This window comes from Prionailurus bengalensis, chromosome C1 (genome assembly GCF_016509475.1).
Source record: "Prionailurus bengalensis isolate Pbe53 chromosome C1, Fcat_Pben_1.1_paternal_pri, whole genome shotgun sequence".
NCBI lineage: Eukaryota > Metazoa > Chordata > Mammalia > Carnivora > Felidae > Prionailurus > Prionailurus bengalensis.
In genome coordinates, this window is record NC_057345.1 from 20,206,171 (window position 1) to 20,226,519 (window position 20,349).

A 20,349-nucleotide genomic window follows, 5' to 3' on the forward strand; every position below is an offset into this window, starting at 1 on the left:
AGCTGAAGGAAAGGGGACAGTTTTGTCACTGGTACTGGGGCCTTGTGGTCACAGTCCCCAAGGGGACCATCTCCATTTTGTATATTTGATAGGGAGCTGGATAGTTTGCCTAGTTGTCGCTTGCCACAAGGTGCCTGTGAGATAATAAGATGCTGTGGGGGGCGAGGTGGATCCTGGATGTCTATCTTGTTCAGTCAAGAATGGTGGGTCTGCTTTCTCCTCATTGCTGAGGACTAAGACACTCCTGTGTGTGAAGAGTAGCTAAGTAGGATCCTTCTGGACCCAGCTGGGCTCTGATGTCCAAACAAGGGGACCCTACTTCTACCCCAAGCAGGTCAGCTTGCTAACTTTGGGGCAAAACTGCCAAGAGGCCAGCTTCCACGTTGAGAGCCACAGTTACTTGTCATGTGGCCAAGTTCCTTGAACCCTCTGAGCCCCAGCCTCTTGGTCCATGAAAGGATGACCCCATTCCAGGGTTGTTGGGAAGGTCCAGAAGATCCCAGTGGACCACAGTGCTGTCAGAACCAGGGAGAGGTAGAGGGAGCCGAACTGCAAGTTGGAGGCTGGGTGGGGGCTGACCCATCCTCAGGGATTTGGGGAAACTGCAGGGATGGGCAGTGAACTGGGGCAGCGGGGGGGGGGGGGGGGGGGGGGGGGGGGGGGGGGGGGGCGGGGGAGGGCGGGGGCTAGGCCTACCTAAAAGAATCCCTCAACAATGACAAAGCACTTGTTAGACCTTCCTTAGGTACAGAAACTGCTTCTTTATTGGGGAAACCTGACAGGTAGACATTCTTGGTATCATTTTAGCCTTATGACTGCCCCACAACACTGAGGCAGGCTGGGCACCCTATCATGTCTCTTGTGCAGTGGCCAAGCAGATTGAACAGAAAGGACAGTATCTGCTGAGATGACCAGGCCGTCTTCTGTTACCTTTGTCCTTGCAGCTGTGGTTGTGTTAGCATCCGGATCACCATCAGCCAAGAAACAATAGAACATAATGTGGAGTGGGCACGGCCCACAGAATTCCAGACAGGCCCTGCCTGCTCCCTAACCCAGTCCATTAAAATAAGCTGCTTTGAGCTGTCACCCTCTCCCTCCCCATCACGGGGAGAGGGAGGTTGGCATGTTTGGTTATGGGGTATATGTTAAGGGGATAGAGATAGGATTCAATCCCAGAAGGTAATTTCGAAGTCTTTGCTTTCCATGACCGAGGCTGCCTGAAGACCAGGGGCAGGAAGGAGCAGGCCCAGGCAGGGGTCAGGCCAGCAGGGGATCCAGGGGGATATGGGCCCAGTGGCCCAGTGAAATGCACATGGTCCAGGAACCAGTCAGCTGAGGCAGGAGGAGCCACGGTGGCCACTGCTTCTGGTCTCATGGTCCAGCTTCCTCCAAAGGGGGTCCTGCTTCCCCTCCTCATGATGTGGGCTATACTCCCAGAAGGAGTTGCCACCACTGGGGCTGGTTGGGGTTAGCAGTACACCTGGAGCAGTGGTGCTCCTGATGAATCTGTGTCTGTGCCCTGGAAGGACGAGTCGTGGCTGGCTGGGTATCCTGAGAAGGGAAGAGGAAACAGGCTCAGAGAGGGGAAGGAGCTCATCTAGGTCCCAGGGACAGGGAAAAGCCTGCTGAGAAGGAGCAGAGTAGGACTTGAGCTTGGGTCAGTCTGATCCTGGCTGGGTGACCCACTCGGCTTCTTGACCTCCCTGAGCCCCAGCCTTGCTGTCTGTAAATGGGTAATGACCTCACTCCCGGGGGCTGGTGAAGACCAACAAAACAGTAGTAGCACACAGGGTAGAGTGCCTTTTCAGCACCAGTGGATAGCACCCCCCGCCCCCTTCACTGTCCTCCCCTACTGGGCTTAGATGCAGCTTCTGAACCCTGTGTTCAGGGACAGCCCCCTGAATGTCTCCCAAGTGAACCCTTTAAGCCAGCCTGCAGGATTGGGATGGGGTCTGGCTGCTCGGGCTTCTGGTCCCTTTCTGATCCCATGCCCACCCACCCCAGGAGGAAGCTGAGAGGGGAGAACAGAGGGGGGTTGCCAGAGGAGACTGTAGGGCAGTGTCCTCTACTAGTCAGGTCAGGACCAAACCTGGGGCTCCATAAGGCCTCAGCTTCCTGGCGATGGCATCTGCAGTGGTCTCCTGGGAGATCTGCACTGTGAGTTCTAGGGAGGGAACAGGAGGGGGAAGTAGTCATTATCACATCCTTTTAACCCTAGCCCCCACCAGCTCCCAGCCCGATGAAGGAGGGGTCACCTACCCCTTGGCTGGGTCAGAGAAACAGTGTTTAAAACAAAGACACAGGCAGTGTGTGTGCGTGTACACACGCATCTGTGCGGTGGTGAGTGGGTAGGGGGTTTGGTTAGGGCAAAGGTCCAAATTCATAATGGGCTCCTGGGTCCTCTTAACCAGGTTAGGCCTGCGAGTTACTCTGGCAGGTGGTAGCAGGGGACAGAAGGAGCCTCTTAGGGGATGCAGAGGAGTTCAGAAAAGGAAGGAAAAGGAGGAAGAGCAGCAACTGGCTGAAGGGTGGACCCACAGTGGCCCCAGACCCCAGCGCAGCCCTCCCTTGGTCAGCACCTCCTCTGCTCTGCCCCTCAGCCATGTGGAGCTCCACCTACCATCCTGGCTGAGCCCTGAGCCCACCATGGTCTCATGGCCACTGTCAGGGGCGGCAGCAGGGGCAGCACCCCGTGTGGAGCGCCCCTCTGTGGTCTGCGGGCGGGTGCGGCTTTTGCGGGTACTGATGCGAATGATACCACGAACCAGGCGGCCCTCGGCATCCTGCTCATCCAGGTGGTAGTCCTGGGTGATGCTGCTGATAAGGTCCGAGATTTTACTGGTCTTCTCCAGGAACACAGTGTCTGATGTGCACTTGGCCAGCTCGTCGATCTGGTGCACACTGAACAGCTCTGTCAGCTTCTTGAAGATGAGCACATCAATCTCTCGGCTGGACATGGAGCCGCTTCCTATCTCGGGCAGATCCAGGTCCGACTCGTGGAAGGAGTAGTACTCTTCAGAGCCACGGGGGCTGCTGGCAAGGGTGCTAGGCAGGCTGTGCCGCATGGGTGGGGGCTCGGCCAGTGGCTCCTTGCAGCAGGAGTCCGCATCAGGGGCTGGGGAGGTGGCACTGCGGTAGGGATATACAGGGATGCCTTTGAGCTTGACGTCAGGGTAGCTGAAACTGCTACCCATGGTTGACTTGAGCCGTTGGCCATCCCGCTGACCAGGAGGTGCACGGTCGGGACTGGGGGGCACTCCATTGTGTTCTTTGGACCAGTTGGTGTCAGTAGCCCTCTCAGGGGAGTCCCCAGCAGACAAGCAGGGGCTGCCACCCCGCACGCAAGCCCCGCAACGCTGGAGGCAATTCCGGCATCGGCGGAAGCAGAAGGCAGCCCGGCACCAGTCCCACACCCAGGGTCGCCAGAGCAGGCAACAGGCCGGGGGCTCAGCAGCAGCCTCAGCAGAGCCGGAAATGAAGGTAAGGCTCTCAGGCCCATGGTGGCCAGGGTCCTTGGGGTCTGGCCTGCGGGTGCGGCGGCTTGGTGGGGGTTGGGATGGCTCATCAAAAGTCTCCAGGCATAGCTCTGTTGGCCGCTCCCAGGGTCCCAGGCGTGGGGGCCCAGATGATGGGCGGGGGTGTCCGGGGCGGGGCATGGCTCATTGCATGATTTGTTGCAGCCAGGCACCTGTAGAGGAGAGGCCAGAAAGGAGTCAGGATCAAGGGTGCGGTTATGCCCATGAACCCTCACCTAGTATCCCTCCCTCCCCAAGAGGAAGTTCTGTCTCTGGTCTCACCTACACGTCAAAATCTCCTGGGACGTCATGCCCATTGGGATGGCTACTATTGAAAAACCAGAGGATGACAGGCGTTGAAGATGTGAAGTGGGAATGTTTGTAGAATGGTGCAGCTGCTGTGGAAAACTGTGGCAGCTCCTCCAAAAATCAAACACAGAACTGCCCTATGATCTAGCAATTCCAGTGCTAGGTATACACCCAAAAGGACTGAAAACAGGGACTTAAACAGGTATTTGTATTCCAATGTACATACAGCATTATTTGCAATAGGCAAAAAGTGGAAACAATCCAAATGGCCATTGATAGATGGATAAATAAGCAAAACATGATGTATATATACAATGGAATGTTATTCAGCCCTAAAAAGGAATGAAATTGATACAGGCTACAACATAGATAAGCTTTGAGACAAGTGAAATAAACCTGACCCAAAGGACAGATATCGTATGGTCCCACTTACACGAAAGATCTAGAATAGTCAAATCCTTAGAGACAGAAAGTAAAATGGTGGTTGCCAGGGGCTGGAGGCAGGGGAAAAGGGGAAGTTAGTGTTTAATGGGTAGAGTTCCACTTTGGGAAGATGAAAAAGTTCTGGAGATGGATGGCAGTGATGGTTACACAACAATGTGAATGTGTTTGATGTCACAGAATTGTATGATTAAATGGCAAATTTTAGGGGTGCCTGGGTGGCTCAGTCGGTTAAGTGGTTGTCTGACTTCAGCTCAGGTCATGATCTCACAGCTTGTGAGTTCGAGCCCTGTGTTGGGCTCTCTGCTGTCAGCGTGGAGCCAACTTTGGATCCTTTGTCCCCCTCTCCCTCTCCCCCCTCATCCATGCATGTGTGTGCTCTCTCTCTCAAAAATAAACATTTTTTTTTAAAAAGGTAAATTTTATGTTATGTATATCTTACCACATAAAAAGAAAAATCCCCTGAGATATCACTTTCTAGGGAATGGTCTCCCCCAGTTTATTCCCACTGTTGGTAAGCCTACGCAGCACAGAGTCTCTGAGGCTACTCAACAAAAGCCTTTCCATGTGACCTGCTACAGAACCTGAGCATTACTACCTTCCCTTTCCCCTCTTCCTTCAATCAGACATGGGGCTGTAACAGTCCCCACGTCAATATTTCAGTCTGGCTCAGATTTGCTCTCCTAGCAATATTTAACACCAAGCCCTCTTTTGCTTCCTTTGATTAGACAAGAAAGCCACAAAACACACCTTCTTTCCCTTTCTGACTTGGTTGCTAGCAAACTCAGAGCAAAAACTTCACTCATTCCACAAACACTGAGGCTGGCCCTACGTTAAGGCACTGTAAAACCAAGGATGAATAAACTACAGACCCTGTTCTTGTGATTCGCTCATGGTTTTGTAGGGAAAACAGATGCTTAAAAGATCCTAAGATGGAACATGTAGGATATATGAGGCATTATTGGAGCGAATAACTATGCCTCAGGGAGTTAGGGAACATTATGTAGTGATATGTTTGGGAAGGTTCTTGATTACATGTAGGGGTTTCCAAGTAATAAACTGGATTTTCTGTGACATTGATCCTTTATCTTTTTCTCCCTGATTTAATGGCACCGAGGTCGTAGAACTGGTGGTATGTGAGGAATTGGGGACTGAACATCAGGATATCTGTATTCTAGTCCCAGTTCTGGCTCTAACAGACAATGTGCTTTGGACAAATAAATGCCACCTCTCTAATCAGGGCCACGGTCATCTGTCACCCAGGTACTGTTGAGACTCCCATTCTGGCCACTTCCATTTCTTTCTACTTACTGCAGCCAGGGAGAATTTTAGCAATCTGGAGAAACCTGGCAGACACCACTTTAATCAAATGATCAAAATTAACATCACCGATAATGGGATGAACTGACATCATGTGCCTCCTGATACTCTGCACTAAGAAGGATATGACATTACTTAAGTATTTCTGCCAAAAAAACATAACCTGAATATAATCAGGAGGAAACATCAGACAAGCCCAACTTAAGGGCATGACAACTAAATGCAATGTGTGATCCTGGATTGATCAAGAGGAAAAACTGGAAACTGGGTAATGTGGATAAGTGGTAAAATTTACAAGTAGACTGTATATTATTGAATGGTATTATGCCAATGTTAAATTTCCTGGAGTTGATTACTATGGTTATATACGATAACGCTCTTAAGAAACATACACCGAAGCACTAAGGGGTAAAGGAGCATGATGTCGGCAACCTAATCTCAAAAGGTTCCCAAGAAAATCCGAAGGTTCATGTGTCTCCAGAGAGAAAGGGAGGGAGGGAACGTCAGCCATGGTGGCTAGGTAAGAGGATACAGGAATTCTTTATTCTTGTAATTATTCAATCCACTTCCCCGGCCCCATTCTGCACTCCTTCTCTAAGGAGCCTCCATATCCCCGAGTGGGATGGGAACCTGTCTTCCTACAGCTTTCTGCTGGGCTCTGTCAGCTGGGTCAGCCTTGAACCCATTGTTTGAGGATAAGCCTGTATGACCCCAAGGGGCAGGGACTGTGTCTGACTCCTTTCTGCCTCAGTGTCAGAACAGGGTCAGATACAGTAAGTGCTTCAGGGGACTGACACATTCTGTGTGGCCTTAGAGTAGAATCAGGACCATGGGGGTAGAAAGAAAAAGGACTTCAAGCTCTAGGCTGACCAGAATAGGGGTAGCAGCAGTCTCAGGGAAGGGGGTACAGACAGAGACTAATAGATGACTTGAAAGTCCCTCACAACCCAGACAGGCAAGTGGTTAAAAACCTTTGCCTTGGTTTGAGCCATGTGGGGTTGGGGGTATGGATTCATTCAGTCACTCAATTAACAAATATTTAGTGAAGGCCTACTGAATGCCAGACACTGTTCTAAATTTTGGTGGATAAAACAGGCAAAAATTCCCTAACCTCAGTCAGGAGTCTGCATTCTAGTGAATGAGTTAGTTATTGATGGCCCACATTGTTCTATGTACTGTAAATGTATTAAACCAATTTTCACAACCCTATTTGTTGGTGGCATTATTATTATTATTATTATTATTATTATTATTATTATATACTATATACCTAGAGGTCCAGATAGGTTAAATAAGTTATCCAAACCACACATCTACTTTTACCCAAGCAGCCTGGCCCAGAGTCTTACTCAACACCTCATCCTATCTGTTACTTGGGAGGGAAAGGGGCAAAGTGGCCAGCTGCCAGCTCCATGGACAAGCCTATACCCACGGAGGGACCACATAGGGAGCCCTCAGCCTTCCAGGCTCAGGCCTTGGATGAGGAGGATGGGTGCGTCTACACTGTTTCAACCACACTGAGCTCTGGGTATGTAAAACCTTCAAGGGGTTACTGATGAGGGTCTGGATCACTCCTTCTCTACCTCCAAAGCTTTAGGATTTCCTACTATTCATTAAATTCACCCACCAGGGGCACCTGGGTGGCTCAGTCAGTTAAGCTTCCGACTTTGGCTCAGGTCATGATCTCATGGTTCGATTTCAAGCCCAGCATCGGGCTCTCTGCTGTCAGCACGGAGCCTGCTTCAGATCCTCTGTCCGCCCCTCTCTCTGCCCCTTCCCTGCTCACACTCTCATACTCTTTCAAAAATAAACATTAAAAAATTAAAATTAAAAAAAAAATAAATTCATCCCACCAATTATTTATTGAGCACCTACCATGTGCCCGGCACTGTGCTAAATGCTGGAGAAACAGCAGTGAATGGGCCAGAAATAGTCTCCAGCCCAAGAGGGCTTTCACTTTACCTAACACTCAACAATTGTTCTGTAAATGTTATATTTACAGATCGGGAAGCTCAAGCTCAGAAGTGACTTGCCCAGAGACACCCAGATGGAAAGGGATGATACAGGATTTGTATTGTGCTCTACCAGACTCTGGAGCCCATGTACTTTGTTTTGTGCCACATACCTGGAATGTGGGTGAGATGGAGGTGGGGGGGGGGGGGCGGTTGGGGGGTTGGGGATGGGGAGGGTACTAAGGGCAGTGGCTTGTTTCAGTTTTCCCCACCCCTCTAGGTCCAAACCCTTCTGAAGTCCAACTTAGCCCATTTCCTCCAGGCTCTATCTTCCGCTGGCTGCTGCTGCCCTCACATCCGAAACCCTAAGAACACTGGTCATTTGGTTTAGTGAGGGGAGGGCCCCTGCTCCTGTTGTGGCCTGGGACAAGCCTCTTGGCCTCAGTTTTCTCATCTTTAATTTGGGAGAGATGAGTATCTTCCTGGGCCACTGTGAGGTTTAAATGAGTTATTTCGTGCGGGTTTCTTAGTGTGGTGCCTGGCACGTGGGAGGGGCTCGGTCGCCGGGCGCCCCAAGTCACTGCAGAGGCCCGCCCTCCCCAAACTTCTCATTGATGCTCTCTCCTCCCTAGTCCCTGAGATCACACATACACACACACGGGTCGGTCTCTGTACCACCCCCCCCCCCCTCCGCCCAAGGTCCCCAGGACAGGCCTCACCCCCGTACCCAGCCTAGTCTTTGCACACCCAGCGGAGACGGGCACCCCAACCCTGCTCGGGAAATAGCCTTCGGCTCTCGCCCCCGGCGTCCCCGCACCTTCTATTTCCTGCCCCAAAGGCTCAGCCCACGAATCCGGCATCCGGGGGCACCCAGTCCCGGGGCAAGGGAGAAGAGACCTGGGCACTGCCCCTCCGATTAGCACAGCCTCTGCACCAGCCGGGGCCCTCGGGGCGAGCTCCACGCTCTCCAGCTGCAGGGGCCCTCCGCCCGCGGGCAGACGCAGCCCTTCTCCCGCCCTGACACCGTTCCTCCGGGTGTGCACGCCCCCCTCCCCCCTCCCGACACTGCCACCCCTCCCGGGGCGAGCAGAGACCCCCGACCCCAGCCAGCTCAGCCCTGAGGGCGACCGCGGCCCCCCCACCCCCATTCTGGCCGCCCAGCCCAGACGCCCGCTCAGGCCGCTCCCCGGCCCGCGCACCCCGGAAGTGGGAGGGTGGTGCCCGAGGAAGCGGCCCCGGGACCCTCCCCCGCCCAGGTGTAGCCTCGGGCGGGGGGGGGGGTCTCTCCACACCGGCGCCACCCCGGCCCGCGCCCCCACGGGCCCGCGCGGGGCTTACCTGTCCCGCCAGGTGAGCCGCCTCCGGCCGGCCCCTCCCCCCGCCCCCCTCGCCGCTCACCTGGGGCGCAGGTGAGCGTCTCGCGGGAGCGCTGCACGGGCCGCCGCTGGGGACACACTTCCTGCCTCCGCGAAGCGCCGCCGCCGCGCACCTGGGCCGAGGCCCCGCCCTGGGTGCGGGGCGGGCACCGGCGGCCCGGCTTGGGCGCGAGGCCTACGGACTCCGAGCCGGTGCTCGGCCTGGTCTCGTTAAAGGAGGCGGGTAGGGTGGACCGACGCCGAGGCTCAGTCTCCTCTCCTGTTAAACGGGCAGGTGTCCCGGGAGGCTCTGAGCACCTGGGGAGCGCTGGCCGGTCCTTAAAGGCCCAGCTCGAAGGTCATATCCCCTGGGATGTCTTCCGCGGGGGGGTGGGGGGGCCCTTGGCCTGTCTGGTTTTCTGTTACATAGAACAGGTCTCAGTACTTCGTTAGCAGAGTACTCAGCACAGTTTTGTCCTCTGTCTCCTCCTTTTCTGACTTGAGGACAGAGGCTCGTCTTGTTTCCCAATGCCCCTGGTGCCCAGAGCAGGACCTGGCACATACTAGGTGCGCAGCAGATATTCTCAAGCCAGTGAACCGCTGGGCTCCGGTGTCTTCCTTTGCCCTGAGGTAGAATAGGGGGTGTGCATCATCTGCTCGCTGGTCAGTTCACCTCTATTTGGGGGAATCTGTAGGGGAGGACGACTACCTCTACCCTGGGACCTCCGAGCAGTGTGGAGGAGGGGGCTGGGCTGTGCAGTCCTGAAGGACACACGGCAGAGCGGCAGAGGACACCAAAATGGGCCATGATTACCACATCTCATGGAGTCCCTGCAAGAGGCAACATCATTGGGTGCCGAGAAGTCAGGGCTCAGACTATCCTGGGTTCCTGCTCCCCTTAATAACAACCTAATAATAACAATAGCACGAATAAACAAGTGACTTTCACGAAGCATCTCCGGGACTCAGGCTTGCATAGTAGTATTTAATCCTCCCCCTAGTCTGTGAGGCGGGTCAGGTGTTCTCATTCTCATTCTACGGATGAGGAAACTGAGGCTGAGGAAGGGAGAATGATTTGTTCAGGCAGTTGGGAAAACCATGTGACTTTGGGCAAGGCACTTCCGTCCTCTGAGCCTCATCTGTGGAGTTAATAGTATCTCTCTCTCACTGGGAGAATTAAAAAAGATAATGGATGCAAAGTGAGGTAAAGGATATGGGGAGAGATCTTTAGGGTAAGGATTGGTAAATGAGGAATTCAGCACGGCCTAGGCCTCTTCCGCTCCAGAGGTACCAGATACACAACCTCCCAACCCCGGATGGAGATACTGCCAACTAGGAGAGAGCCCTTTGTCTGCCCTGCTTGGGTCCCAAGCCCTCCCCTTGTCCAGCCAGGATGGAATTCTCCTTGGAAGATGATTCCCACAGCAACTGGGGGGTTCCCTTCCCTATCACCTCTCAGGTCACCCTCACACACTGGCACACAGTAGGTGCTCAATTCCGGAAGAATTCAATTCCAGAAACCTTCCAGAACAACTCTTCCCCACCACATCTTGTCCACATTCTCACCTGGGGGCAGGTGGCACACTGTAGCCTCATTTGGAGCCCAGAAAGTGAGTCACGTTGTGTACAGCTGAACATCTGTGTCTCCTAAGACCCAGCAAGTCCATTCCTGGGATGCAACCACAAGAATTGCACACATATGCCAGGAGGCATGTATACGAATGGTAGTAGAAATGCTGTTCACGGTATTGCCAAACCGAAAATGCTCAAATGCCATTGACGGGAGAGAAAGAAATGTGGAATAATTACACAACAGTAGCAAATAAATGAAAGACAACAAGGTGGCTGGATCACGCTGAGATGAGATGATATTGAGTGCAAAAATGCAGGTTCCTTGGGGTCTGGCTCAGTCGGAAGAGCATATGACTCTTGATCTTGGAGTTGTGAGTTCCAGCCTCACATTGGTTGTAGAAATTACTGAAAAACAAAATAGGGGTGCCTGGGTGACTAAGTCAGTTAAGCATCTGACTTTGGCTCAGGTCATGATCTCGGAGCCCCACATGGGGCTCTGTGCTGACTGTGCAGAGCCTGCTTGTAATTCTCTCTCTCCCTCTCTCTCTCTCTCTCTCTCTCTCTCTCTCTCTCTGTCCCTACCCTGCTTGTGCTTTTTTCTTTCAAAATAAATAAGTAAACTTAAAAAAAATAAAATAAACTTTAAAAAATGCGAGTCCCAGAAGAGTAGAGATGGAAAGGTATCTTTTTTATAAAATTCAAATACAACCAGAACTACTATGGTTAGGTATAATATTGGCTTGAACCCCTATGAAATTGCAGAGTTGTGACCTGTTTTGACCTATAAAAATGGCAAATTCGTAAGGCCCGGCCTAATTTATGTGTGAAAAAACTATTTAAAAACAAAACAAAGAGCAAGAGAATGAGGAACATAAAATTCAGAATAGTGATTACCTGAGGGTGGGATGGGGTGAACCCATAAGTAGGTTTAATTTTTAGTGATGTTCTAGTTCTCGGGTTGGATGATAGGTTTAAGTACTTTCGCTTTATCATGAATGAATGAAAAAACAGAAATTTATGCTCTAAATAATCAAGGGTGTTGTCCCTTGCAAGGTTCTCAAGGTAACAAAAATGTGAGACTAGAATCTTAGTTTTTCCTCCATTCACTTTTTCATTCTTTTTTTCAAAGGTTATGGCATAATTTGGGGCACCTGGGTGGCTCAGTTGGTTAAGTGACCGAGTTCGGCTCAGGTCATGATCTCACGGTTTGTGAGTTTGAGCCCCTTGTCAGGCTCTGTGCTGACAGCTCAGAGCCTGGAGCCTGCTTCAGATTCTGTGTCTCCCTCTCTCTGCTCCTCCCCTGCTCACGCTCTGTCTCTCTCTCTCTCTCAAAAATAAATAAACATTAAAAAAATTTTTTTAAAGGTTATGGTATAATTTACATACAGTAAAATTTGCCTTTTTAGGGTACAGTTTGGTGAGTCTTTAAAAAGACATACAGTGGGAATGCAAGCTGGTGCAGCCACTCTGGAAAACAGTATGGAGGTTCCTCAAAAAACTAAAAATAGAACTACCCTACGACCCAGCAATTGCACCACTAGGCATTTATCCAAGGGATACAGGTGTGCTGTTTCGAAGGGACACATGCACCCCCGTGTTTATAGCAGCACTATCAACAATAGCCAAAGTATGGAAAGAGCCCAAATGTCCATCGATGGATGAATGGATAAAGAAGATGTGGGATATATATACAATGGAGTATTACTCGGCAGTCAAAAAGAATGAAATCTTGCCATTTGCAACTACGTGGATGGAACTGGAGTGTATTACGCTAAGTGAAATTAGTCAGTCAGAGAAAGACAAAAATCATATGACTTCACTCATATGAGGACTTTAAGAGACAAAACAGATGGACATAAGGGAAGGGAAACAAAAATAATATAAAAACAGGGAGGGGGACAAAACAGAAGAGACTCTTAAAGATGGAGAACAAACAGAGGGTTCCTGGAGGGGTTGTGGGAGGGGGGATGGGCTAAATGGGGAAGGGGCACTAAGGAATCTACTCCTGAAATCATTGTTGCACTATATGCTAACTAATTTGGGTGTAAATTTTAAAAGATAAAAAAATAAAATAAAATAAGTAAAAAGGCACACAGTTGCGTAACTACCACCACAATCAAGATACAGATCAGTTCCATCACCCCTCCCCCCCCCCCCCCCCCCCCCCCCCCCCCCCCCCCCCCCCCCCCCCCCCCCCCCCCCCACCCCCCCCCCCCCCCCCCCCCCCCCCCCCCCCCCCCCCCCCCCCCCCCCGTTTCCCTAAACCTCTCAGTAGTGAGTGTCTTGGTTTAATCCCAGGCCTCGGCACCCGTTGATCTTTTTTCTGTCTCCACAGTTTTGGTTTTTTCCAGGACATGTTTAGTTGTAAAAGTGCAGAACCGCACTACAAGATTCTAAATCTGTGCTACCTAAAATGCTATAGGTTAATATGTAAGAACATGATGACCGAAGCATCTCAGAACTACTTTCTTTACTTAGAAAGAAAAAGAAAAGGAAGGAAGGAAGATATGATCTTTCCCCCAGAGCCCTCACCAGCTATGTGGCCTTGGAGAAGCCACTGGCTTCCTTCTCCTCTGTGAAATGGCAATGACAATATTTCCCCCTCTGGAGTTTTGTGGAGTGTTTTGCAAAAGGCACAAGTTAGCTGTTATTCTAATCATAGTCACACAGAAACCTCTCTTCTCTGAACCTCTTTCTGCCACACTTCAACACACTGGGCCCCGTTCCCAAGGGCCCTTCCTCCTGCTACAGTACATATTGGAAAACTCCATCGAAAACTGATGACACTTTGGTTGCCTGGGTGTCTCAGTTGGTTAGGCGTCCGACTCTTGATTTGGGCTCAGGTCATGATCTCACAGTTCGTGGGATCCAGCCCTGCATTGGGCTCTACGCTGACAGCACTTGGGATTCTCTCTCTCTCTCTCTCTCTCTCTGCCCCTTCCCCACTTGTTCTCTGTCTCTCTCTCTCTCAAAATAAATAAATAAACATAAAATAAATAAATAAACATAAAATAAATAAATAAACATAAAAAAACATGTGTCACCCCTGATGACACATGAGGTATATACCCGCAAGGATTGAAAATAGAGACTCAAAATACTTATAGACCAATGTTCATTGGAGCATTAGTCACAATAGCCAGAAGGTGGAAACAATTCAAGCGTCCATCAAGAGATGAATGAATAAACGAATTATGGCATATACATACCATAGAATATTATTGAGCTCTAAGGAATGAAGTTCTGGGGGCACCTGGATGGCTCAGTAAGTACAGCATGCGACTAGATCTAGGAGCTGTAAGTTTGAGCCCCACATTTGGTGTAGAGATTACTTAAAATTAAATCTTAAAAGAATGAAGTCCTGATACATGCTACAGCATAGATGAATCTTGAAGACATTATGCGAAGTGAAATAAGCCAGACACAGAAGGACAAATATTGTGATTCCACTTACATTAAATATTTAGAACAGATTAATGTATAAAACAGGGATTAGAGGTTACCAGGGGCTGGAGGGAGGGGGCATGGGAAGTTATTGCTTAATGGGTACAGAGTTTCTATTTGGGATGATGAAAAATTTTGGAAATAGATAATGGTGATGGTTGCACAACAGTGTGAATGTAATTAATGCCACCGAATTGTACACTTAAAAGTGGTTAAAATGGTAAGTTTTAGGTTTTTATATATTTTCTTTTACCATAATTTCAAAAAAACAAAAATTGATGACCCTCTTTGAAAACAAAAAAATATACCTTATGGGTCCAGCATTCAGTATAGCAAAGGAGAGAAGTCTACTGGAATGAATTTTCCAATTAACAACCAACCTCTCCTAACTGCTTGCCTTTACAGTTTACAAAGCAAACACTTTTAAATTTGATCCTTACAACAGCCCTAGGTAGGCATTGTCATATTCATTTTACAGATGGGGAAACTGAGGCTCATCAAAGTCCCAAGGCCATACTATGAGCAGTACTGAGTCCTTCTGGCTCCCAGTATAGTGCTCCGTACTGTGATCTCCTCCAAGCCCTTAAAGCTGTGTTTGGGCTTCTTTCTAAGCAGAAAGGCCTGCCTTTCTAACCAGAACTCAGTTTTGTTCTTGGCCATGACCAGGGGCCATTGTCCTGACCTTCCACTCCCACCACTGTTGCTTTACTCTACTTGATGTCTACTTTTCTGATGTCCTTCCTCAGCCACCATTCAGGTTCCTGGGTTGGTGACAGACTAGGAAGAAGAGGGAGGTGTCAAGACGGTTGGGGTTCTGGCTTGTGCTGCTGGCTGGCTGGTGATGACTGAGGAGGGCAAGTTTGGGGTGTAACAGTATAAGCTTGGAGTTAGACTTGTTGAATTTGAGGATTTGCGAGATGGCTAAGGAATAGCACAGTTGTACATGATGTAGATGACATTCAGAGTGGTATTTAGAAGCTGTAAGATGTGCAGCTTTGGGTATGGGAGGAGCAGTGGGGTCAGGGGCCTGTGGATCAGGCTCCAGGCGAGTCTGCAGCTTGCCTCTGGTGTGTTTCTCCCATAGGGGCCACTGGGGGGCAGCATGCAACAGAGGAAATTGCCAGAACTTCGGAGACCGGATCTGAGTCGGAGTCCTAGATGTACACCTGTTCAGCCGCAGTGTGAATTTAAGCTCTATGAACATCAGCATTTCTCATCTGAAAATGGGTTTCATGTGAGGTAGGATAGTATGGTGATTCAGAACGTGAATTCTGGCGCCAGAGGGCCTGAATTTGTGCCCCAATTCTGCCGCTTACTAGCTGTGTGACTTTGGCCAAGTTATTGAACTTCTATGTGTCTCAGACGACTTACCTATAAGGTGAAAGTAGCAATAACTTCATGCGGTGATTACAACAGGGCACTTACAACACAGGTATGTGCTAAATAGATGATAGCTATATTACTTTAACCCCTTCTTCCCTCTCTGCCTCTTCAGCCATTCTGAGGCCAGGACTCTCTGAGGCAAGGCCACTGCCTCTGAGAATAAGTAGGAAAACAAATTACTTCTGCTAACCGTGACCACCTGTTGTGTGTTAGGTATATTCGGTGCCTTATTCCATATGATACTCACAATATCTCAGTGAATAGATCCCCAACCCCCATTTTTGTAGCTAAGAGAACAGAGCCTCAGAGTTTGAAGATGCTTGCTCAAGGTCACACAACTAGTAAGTGATAGAGCCCGGAGTTCATTCTGTACAGAGCCTGAGCTGTTCCAGTGGCTCCTCTGGGTACCCCAGAACCTGGGTCCTGGAGGTCGTTCCAGACTCCAGCAGAATGGGGGAATCTCCCCTCAAGAGTTCCCTTCTGTAATCAGCTCCAGTTCTGCTTACCATGTCCCTCCTTCCCAGGGCGAATTCTGAATGGAATAAATGGAATGGAACCAACGAGAAGGGCACCCGTCAGTGTGGAAGGGAACAGAATGGTGGAGGATGAGCAGGATTGGAATATGGGAGTTGAGGCTGTCTCGGCCCCTCTGATTGGTCAGATCTGTCTGGACAGGTCAGACAAGGGGCCAGTGAGTTGTCTCTCCCCTTTCCCTCCTTGGCCAAAGGATAGTGTGTCACGGAGGCTGGAGAGAACCCAGGAAGTCTGGAAGTTGCGCCGGGGAGTGAGGGGCAGTGAGCTGGGGTCTGGGCTGGGAGGATGATGTACCTAGAGGTGCAGCTGGAGCCCTGGGTTTCTTTTTTTTTTTTTTTAATTTTTTTTCAACGTTTATTTATTTTTGGGACAGAGAGAGACACAGCATGAACGGGCGAGGGGCAGAGAGAGAGGGAGACACAGAATCGGAAACAGGCTCCAGGCTCTGAGCCATCAGCCCAGAGCCTGACGCGGGGCTCGAACTCCCGGACCGCGAGATCGTGACCTGGCTGAAGTCGGACGCCCAACCGACTGCGCCACCCAGGCGCCCTTAGAGCCCTGGGTTTCTAAGGAGCTGGGCTGTAGGGGCTTCTGGAACTCTAGGTTGGACTGTTGGGTGAGAAATCCAAGATCCATTCGACACTGGAGGATTCCTGGGGCTCCCTGGCTTCAGCTGGCACAGCAGTTGCTGGGCCTGGAGGGAGCTGCCGGCTCAGGAGCCATCCTGTACCAGATTGAGGCAAAGGCTGTTTATTTGGTCCTGGGAGAAGTATTTTCTGCACAAGTATTTCCTTGTGCTGAAAGAAACTGTATCCAATTCCCTCAATTTGCTGATGAGGACACAAGGCCCATGAGGGGAGTGGCCTTAGCTGAGGTCACACAGTGAATAAACAACAGGCCCTGGAGGAGATGGACGTCTGCTCCTACACCGTGCTCTGTGTGGTGGCAAGAAAGGCCTGGCTCCCGTCCTGCCTTTATCACCTAGTGGCTCTGTGAGCTGGGGCAAGTGACTCAGCCTCTCTGGGCTTTAGTTTCCACATCAGTAAAATCCATTTATTTTCATTCGGCCTTTTTCTTATCTATCCTCCACATCACCCAGTGGTACTGCTCCCTCGGTCTCTTACACACACACACACACACACACACACACACACACAGGCGTGGACACACAATGGCTGATGCTGAGTCTTCCAGTTATTCACAGGGAACAATAGTCAGCTTGGCCACTGAACCCCACCCCCATTTTTTGGCTCTCCCCCAAGCCAATCTCATATCCCCTGTTAAGCCTTCCTGCAGAGCTCCCAGCTTGAAGGCCGCCTTCCTGAGCTAACCCCAAAGCCTTCCCCAAGCCCCTCCGATGCCCTTCACCTCCTCTGCTGCTTTCCCTGTCCCCAGATGGGAGCTCCCAGAGGGCAAAGTCTGGTCTGATTCATCTCTGAGTCCCCAACACTCAGCCCAGGGCAGGGTCCAAAGACTACAGCTGGGAATGTTTGGAGAAGGAGTAAGTGAAGGGAGCCCCTCCGAGCCCTCCCCTTTCTCAGGAGCCCACGACCACCACTGTCCTCCTCCCAAACCGCTGGCATGGCAGAAAGAGCCCTGCAGTGGGGGATCATACAGACCAGGATGGCATATCAGCCCGGGCTGTTCCTAAGTGTGTGAACTTGAGAAATGACCTCACTTCTCCAACACGCAGGGGCACGGATACCTGGAGGCTTGGTTCACGGAGGCCACCAATGCAACTGTTTAGCATACCCCCCTGGGTTTGTGGCCTGAGAAAGTGGGTGAAATTCAAGGGTAGAGGGGAAAGGACAGGGTTTGCCAGAGGTCGTGGGGTGGTGGTGCAATGTCCTGTCCCCAGAACCTCCCAGATGAGACACCGAGGAGGACAGTGGGCTCGGGAGACCAGCAGCAGTGGAGACACAAAGCCCCGGGCAGGTGTCGTGAGGCACGGGTGGGGATAGGGAGGGCGTGGTAATTAAGGTAGACAAACTGAAAAGTCTCCAGGCCATTCCCTCACTCAACAGGCATCTCCGATCACCTCCTCTGTGCCTGGCCCTGGTCTGAGTGCTGCGGACACAGAGAGGAATGAGACTTGGCATGTGACCTTGGGGAATGCACACTGCGTGCGGAGGAGACAGATCATACCCACAGGTGTCAACACAGCGTGAGAAGTGACAGCTTAGCGTGCTGCAACGGAAGCTTGTCCAGGGTTCCAGGGGAGGGATTCCAGTGTGGCTCCCCGTGGAGGAATACTGGGAGAATAAATACTTGGTCAGACAAGGGTTGGGAGCTGGAGCGGGTAGAGTCCAGCCTGGGCCGCAGGCTGGACCAACTGCCTTCCAGTTCTGGCAGCGAAGGGGTGAAAGCGGACCCACAAGTGCGAACTGGGAAGACCGTCTGCAGATATTTATTCTTCCCATTTTGTGGATGAGCAAACTGAGGCTCAGAGTAGGGAATTCATTCTACCCAGATCTGGCTCCTCACATCCTGTGCTTTTTTCAATTATATTCAATTCTTGCCAAAATCATAGGGACGTTGGGGGAAAGGGAGGGCTTTCTCCTGAGCCTGCAGGAATGCCCCCTAGAGGCTGTTGTGGGAGCTGCTGTGGGATGCCCCTCCCCCCATGTCCTAGAGTTGTGCCACCTGCCCTAAGGCAGGCAGAGCCCCGTGAGGAGACATAAAGGGAGGTGGTGACACGGACTGGACATGGGCAAACCCAGGCTTGGAGTCCCCAGTCTGAGCAGAGAACCCCACTGTTGGCCTCAGGACCCTCCTGTGGAGTCCAGCCCTCAGGACCCCCTGTTGGAGGGGTTGGGAGAACGTAGTCCGAAGGCTGAAGGAGGGAGAGGAACTGTGTGGAAGTTAGGGGTCAGAGGTCACGGCCAGGGGAGAGCATGGGGTATCTCTGACTAGCCAGCTCCCTATCAAGTGGGGAAGGGTGGGGGCTGGCCAGGGTTAGCCCTTGGGGCTCAGGTGCAGGGACGGAGGGAGGTTGGGAGCTTAGAGCCTGGTATAGCTCAGCCTCAGCCTGAGTGATCTGGAGTTTGTCCCACTCTTCTAGGCTGGTGCCCAGAGTCGTCAGAGCTCAGGAGCTCAATAACACAAGAGCCAGCTGAGCTCTGGTGGCCCCACGTCTGACCCCAGCTGCTGCTGTGTCGTTTCTTCCTCCCAGCTTGTCTGGAGGTGGCACTTGGGGCGGCTGCTAAGTCCAGGCTCAGACACCCAAGGGGGTAGGGGTAGATGAAGATGGGGGAGGGGAGGGCAGGTCCTGGCATCTGATACACTCACAGCAAAAGCCTCTTTTTTTTTGGACCCAGAGAGCTCTGCAGTGGGGCTGGGGTGAGAGAGAGACAGGGGCAAGACCCAGGAGGAGTGGGGAGGGAGGCTGGGGGGAGGAGAAGGCAGAACCAGAGAAAGGCCTGGAGAGGGAGGTGGAGACAGATCTAGAGAGTCCGAAAGAGAGAGAAAGGAGAAAAAAAAGTAAAAGCAGGTGCGGTGGTTGTGAATATGGCTGCACGCCTTTAGGAAGGCAAGAAAACAGGCTGTTTTAAAAAATTTACTCAGAGCCCTCATTCCATCCGGCTGGTGGGAAATCCAGTCTCCCTTATCGTTGGACTCGGTCAACCCATGATGGCCCCTAGAAATAGGCATGTTTTGTACCTCGTCTTCTGTCTGGTCATCTGGCTGGCATGACCCCATTAGGTCAGGTACCGGGTGCCATCTAGTGCCAGGCCTGAAAGCTTTGGTGCTCTGGGAGCCCGCTCAAGTGGCTCCAGTCATTGTGGGATCCAGTTTTCTGAATGCCACCGGTCCCCTTGACCCAGAGCCTAGATCCATCCATTCCCTGGGACTGGGGAGCCTGAACTGCCATTCCCACCCCCCATCTAGCAGGTTGGGGAAGACCCTCCCACTCTGGTCCTTAAAAGCCCAATTGTCTGTCCCTTTGGCCCATGAGTCTGGGGATCTGTCCCTTAGCAGAGTCCCCGTTCCTCAGCATCCTACAGCTGAACAGCCAGGACCAGCCCAGCAAACCCTCTAGTGCCTAGAGCTTCAGATCCAGCCAGAGAGCCCAGGAGAGGATCCCCAGAACGTCCACCAGCCACCCCTGTTGTGATGGGGGGATGGCAGACAGCCAGAGCTGGAGCCTCATCCTGAATGAGCAGGAGGGAACCGATCCGGAGCCAGATGGGCATCGCCTTATTCGACACACATTTATGAAGTGCCTGCGGTGGGCCAGGCCCTACCCTGGTCCACAAGGCCCCCCACGATCTGGTTCTTACACATTTTATGGTAAAAACGTTACTGTGAGTAATATGTAGAATAACATGTGTGTATGTATACATAACATATAAAATAGTACAGGTTTCAACTGTGCAGATCTGCTTACATGCAGATCCTTCTTGATAAACACAGCCCGGTACTGTAAGTGTATTTTCCCTTCCTCCTCATGATTTTCTTAATATTGTATATTTTCTAGCTTACTTTATGGTGAAAATACAGTGATACAAAGTATGTGTTCATTGT

General features: G+C 51.2%; 1 protein-coding gene across 1 annotated transcript; it reads right to left on the bottom strand.

Moving 5' to 3' along the window:
* Positions 1 to 741: 741 nt before the first annotated feature.
* On the bottom strand, positions 742 to 8,937 carry KDF1 (keratinocyte differentiation factor 1). The gene is made up of 4 exons (XM_043574167.1): positions 8,876 to 8,937; positions 2,621 to 3,688; positions 2,090 to 2,164; positions 742 to 1,551 (listed from the first exon to the last, which is right to left on the bottom strand). The coding sequence occupies exons 2-4, from the start codon at positions 3,654 to 3,656 to the stop codon at positions 1,469 to 1,471; spliced, it is 1,194 nt and encodes a 397-aa protein (XP_043430102.1). The 5' UTR covers positions 3,657 to 3,688; positions 8,876 to 8,937; the 3' UTR covers positions 742 to 1,468.
* Positions 8,938 to 20,349: the final 11,412 nt, after the last annotated feature.

What these genes read in the sequence shown, in the direction of transcription:
- KDF1 (XM_043574167.1), bottom strand. Translation starts at nt 3,656, where the DNA reads ATGCCCCGCCCCGGACACCCCCGCCCATCATCTGGGCCCCCACGCCTG. An exon ending in CTCAGGGCTCAGCCAGGATG is followed by an intron (nt 2,165 to 2,620) that starts GTAGGTGGAGCT and finishes TTCCCTCCCTAG; the next exon opens with AACTCACAGTGCAGATCTCC. An exon ending in GAGGCCTTATGGAGCCCCAG is followed by an intron (nt 1,552 to 2,089) that starts GTTTGGTCCTGA and finishes TTCCCTTCTCAG; the next exon opens with GATACCCAGCCAGCCACGAC.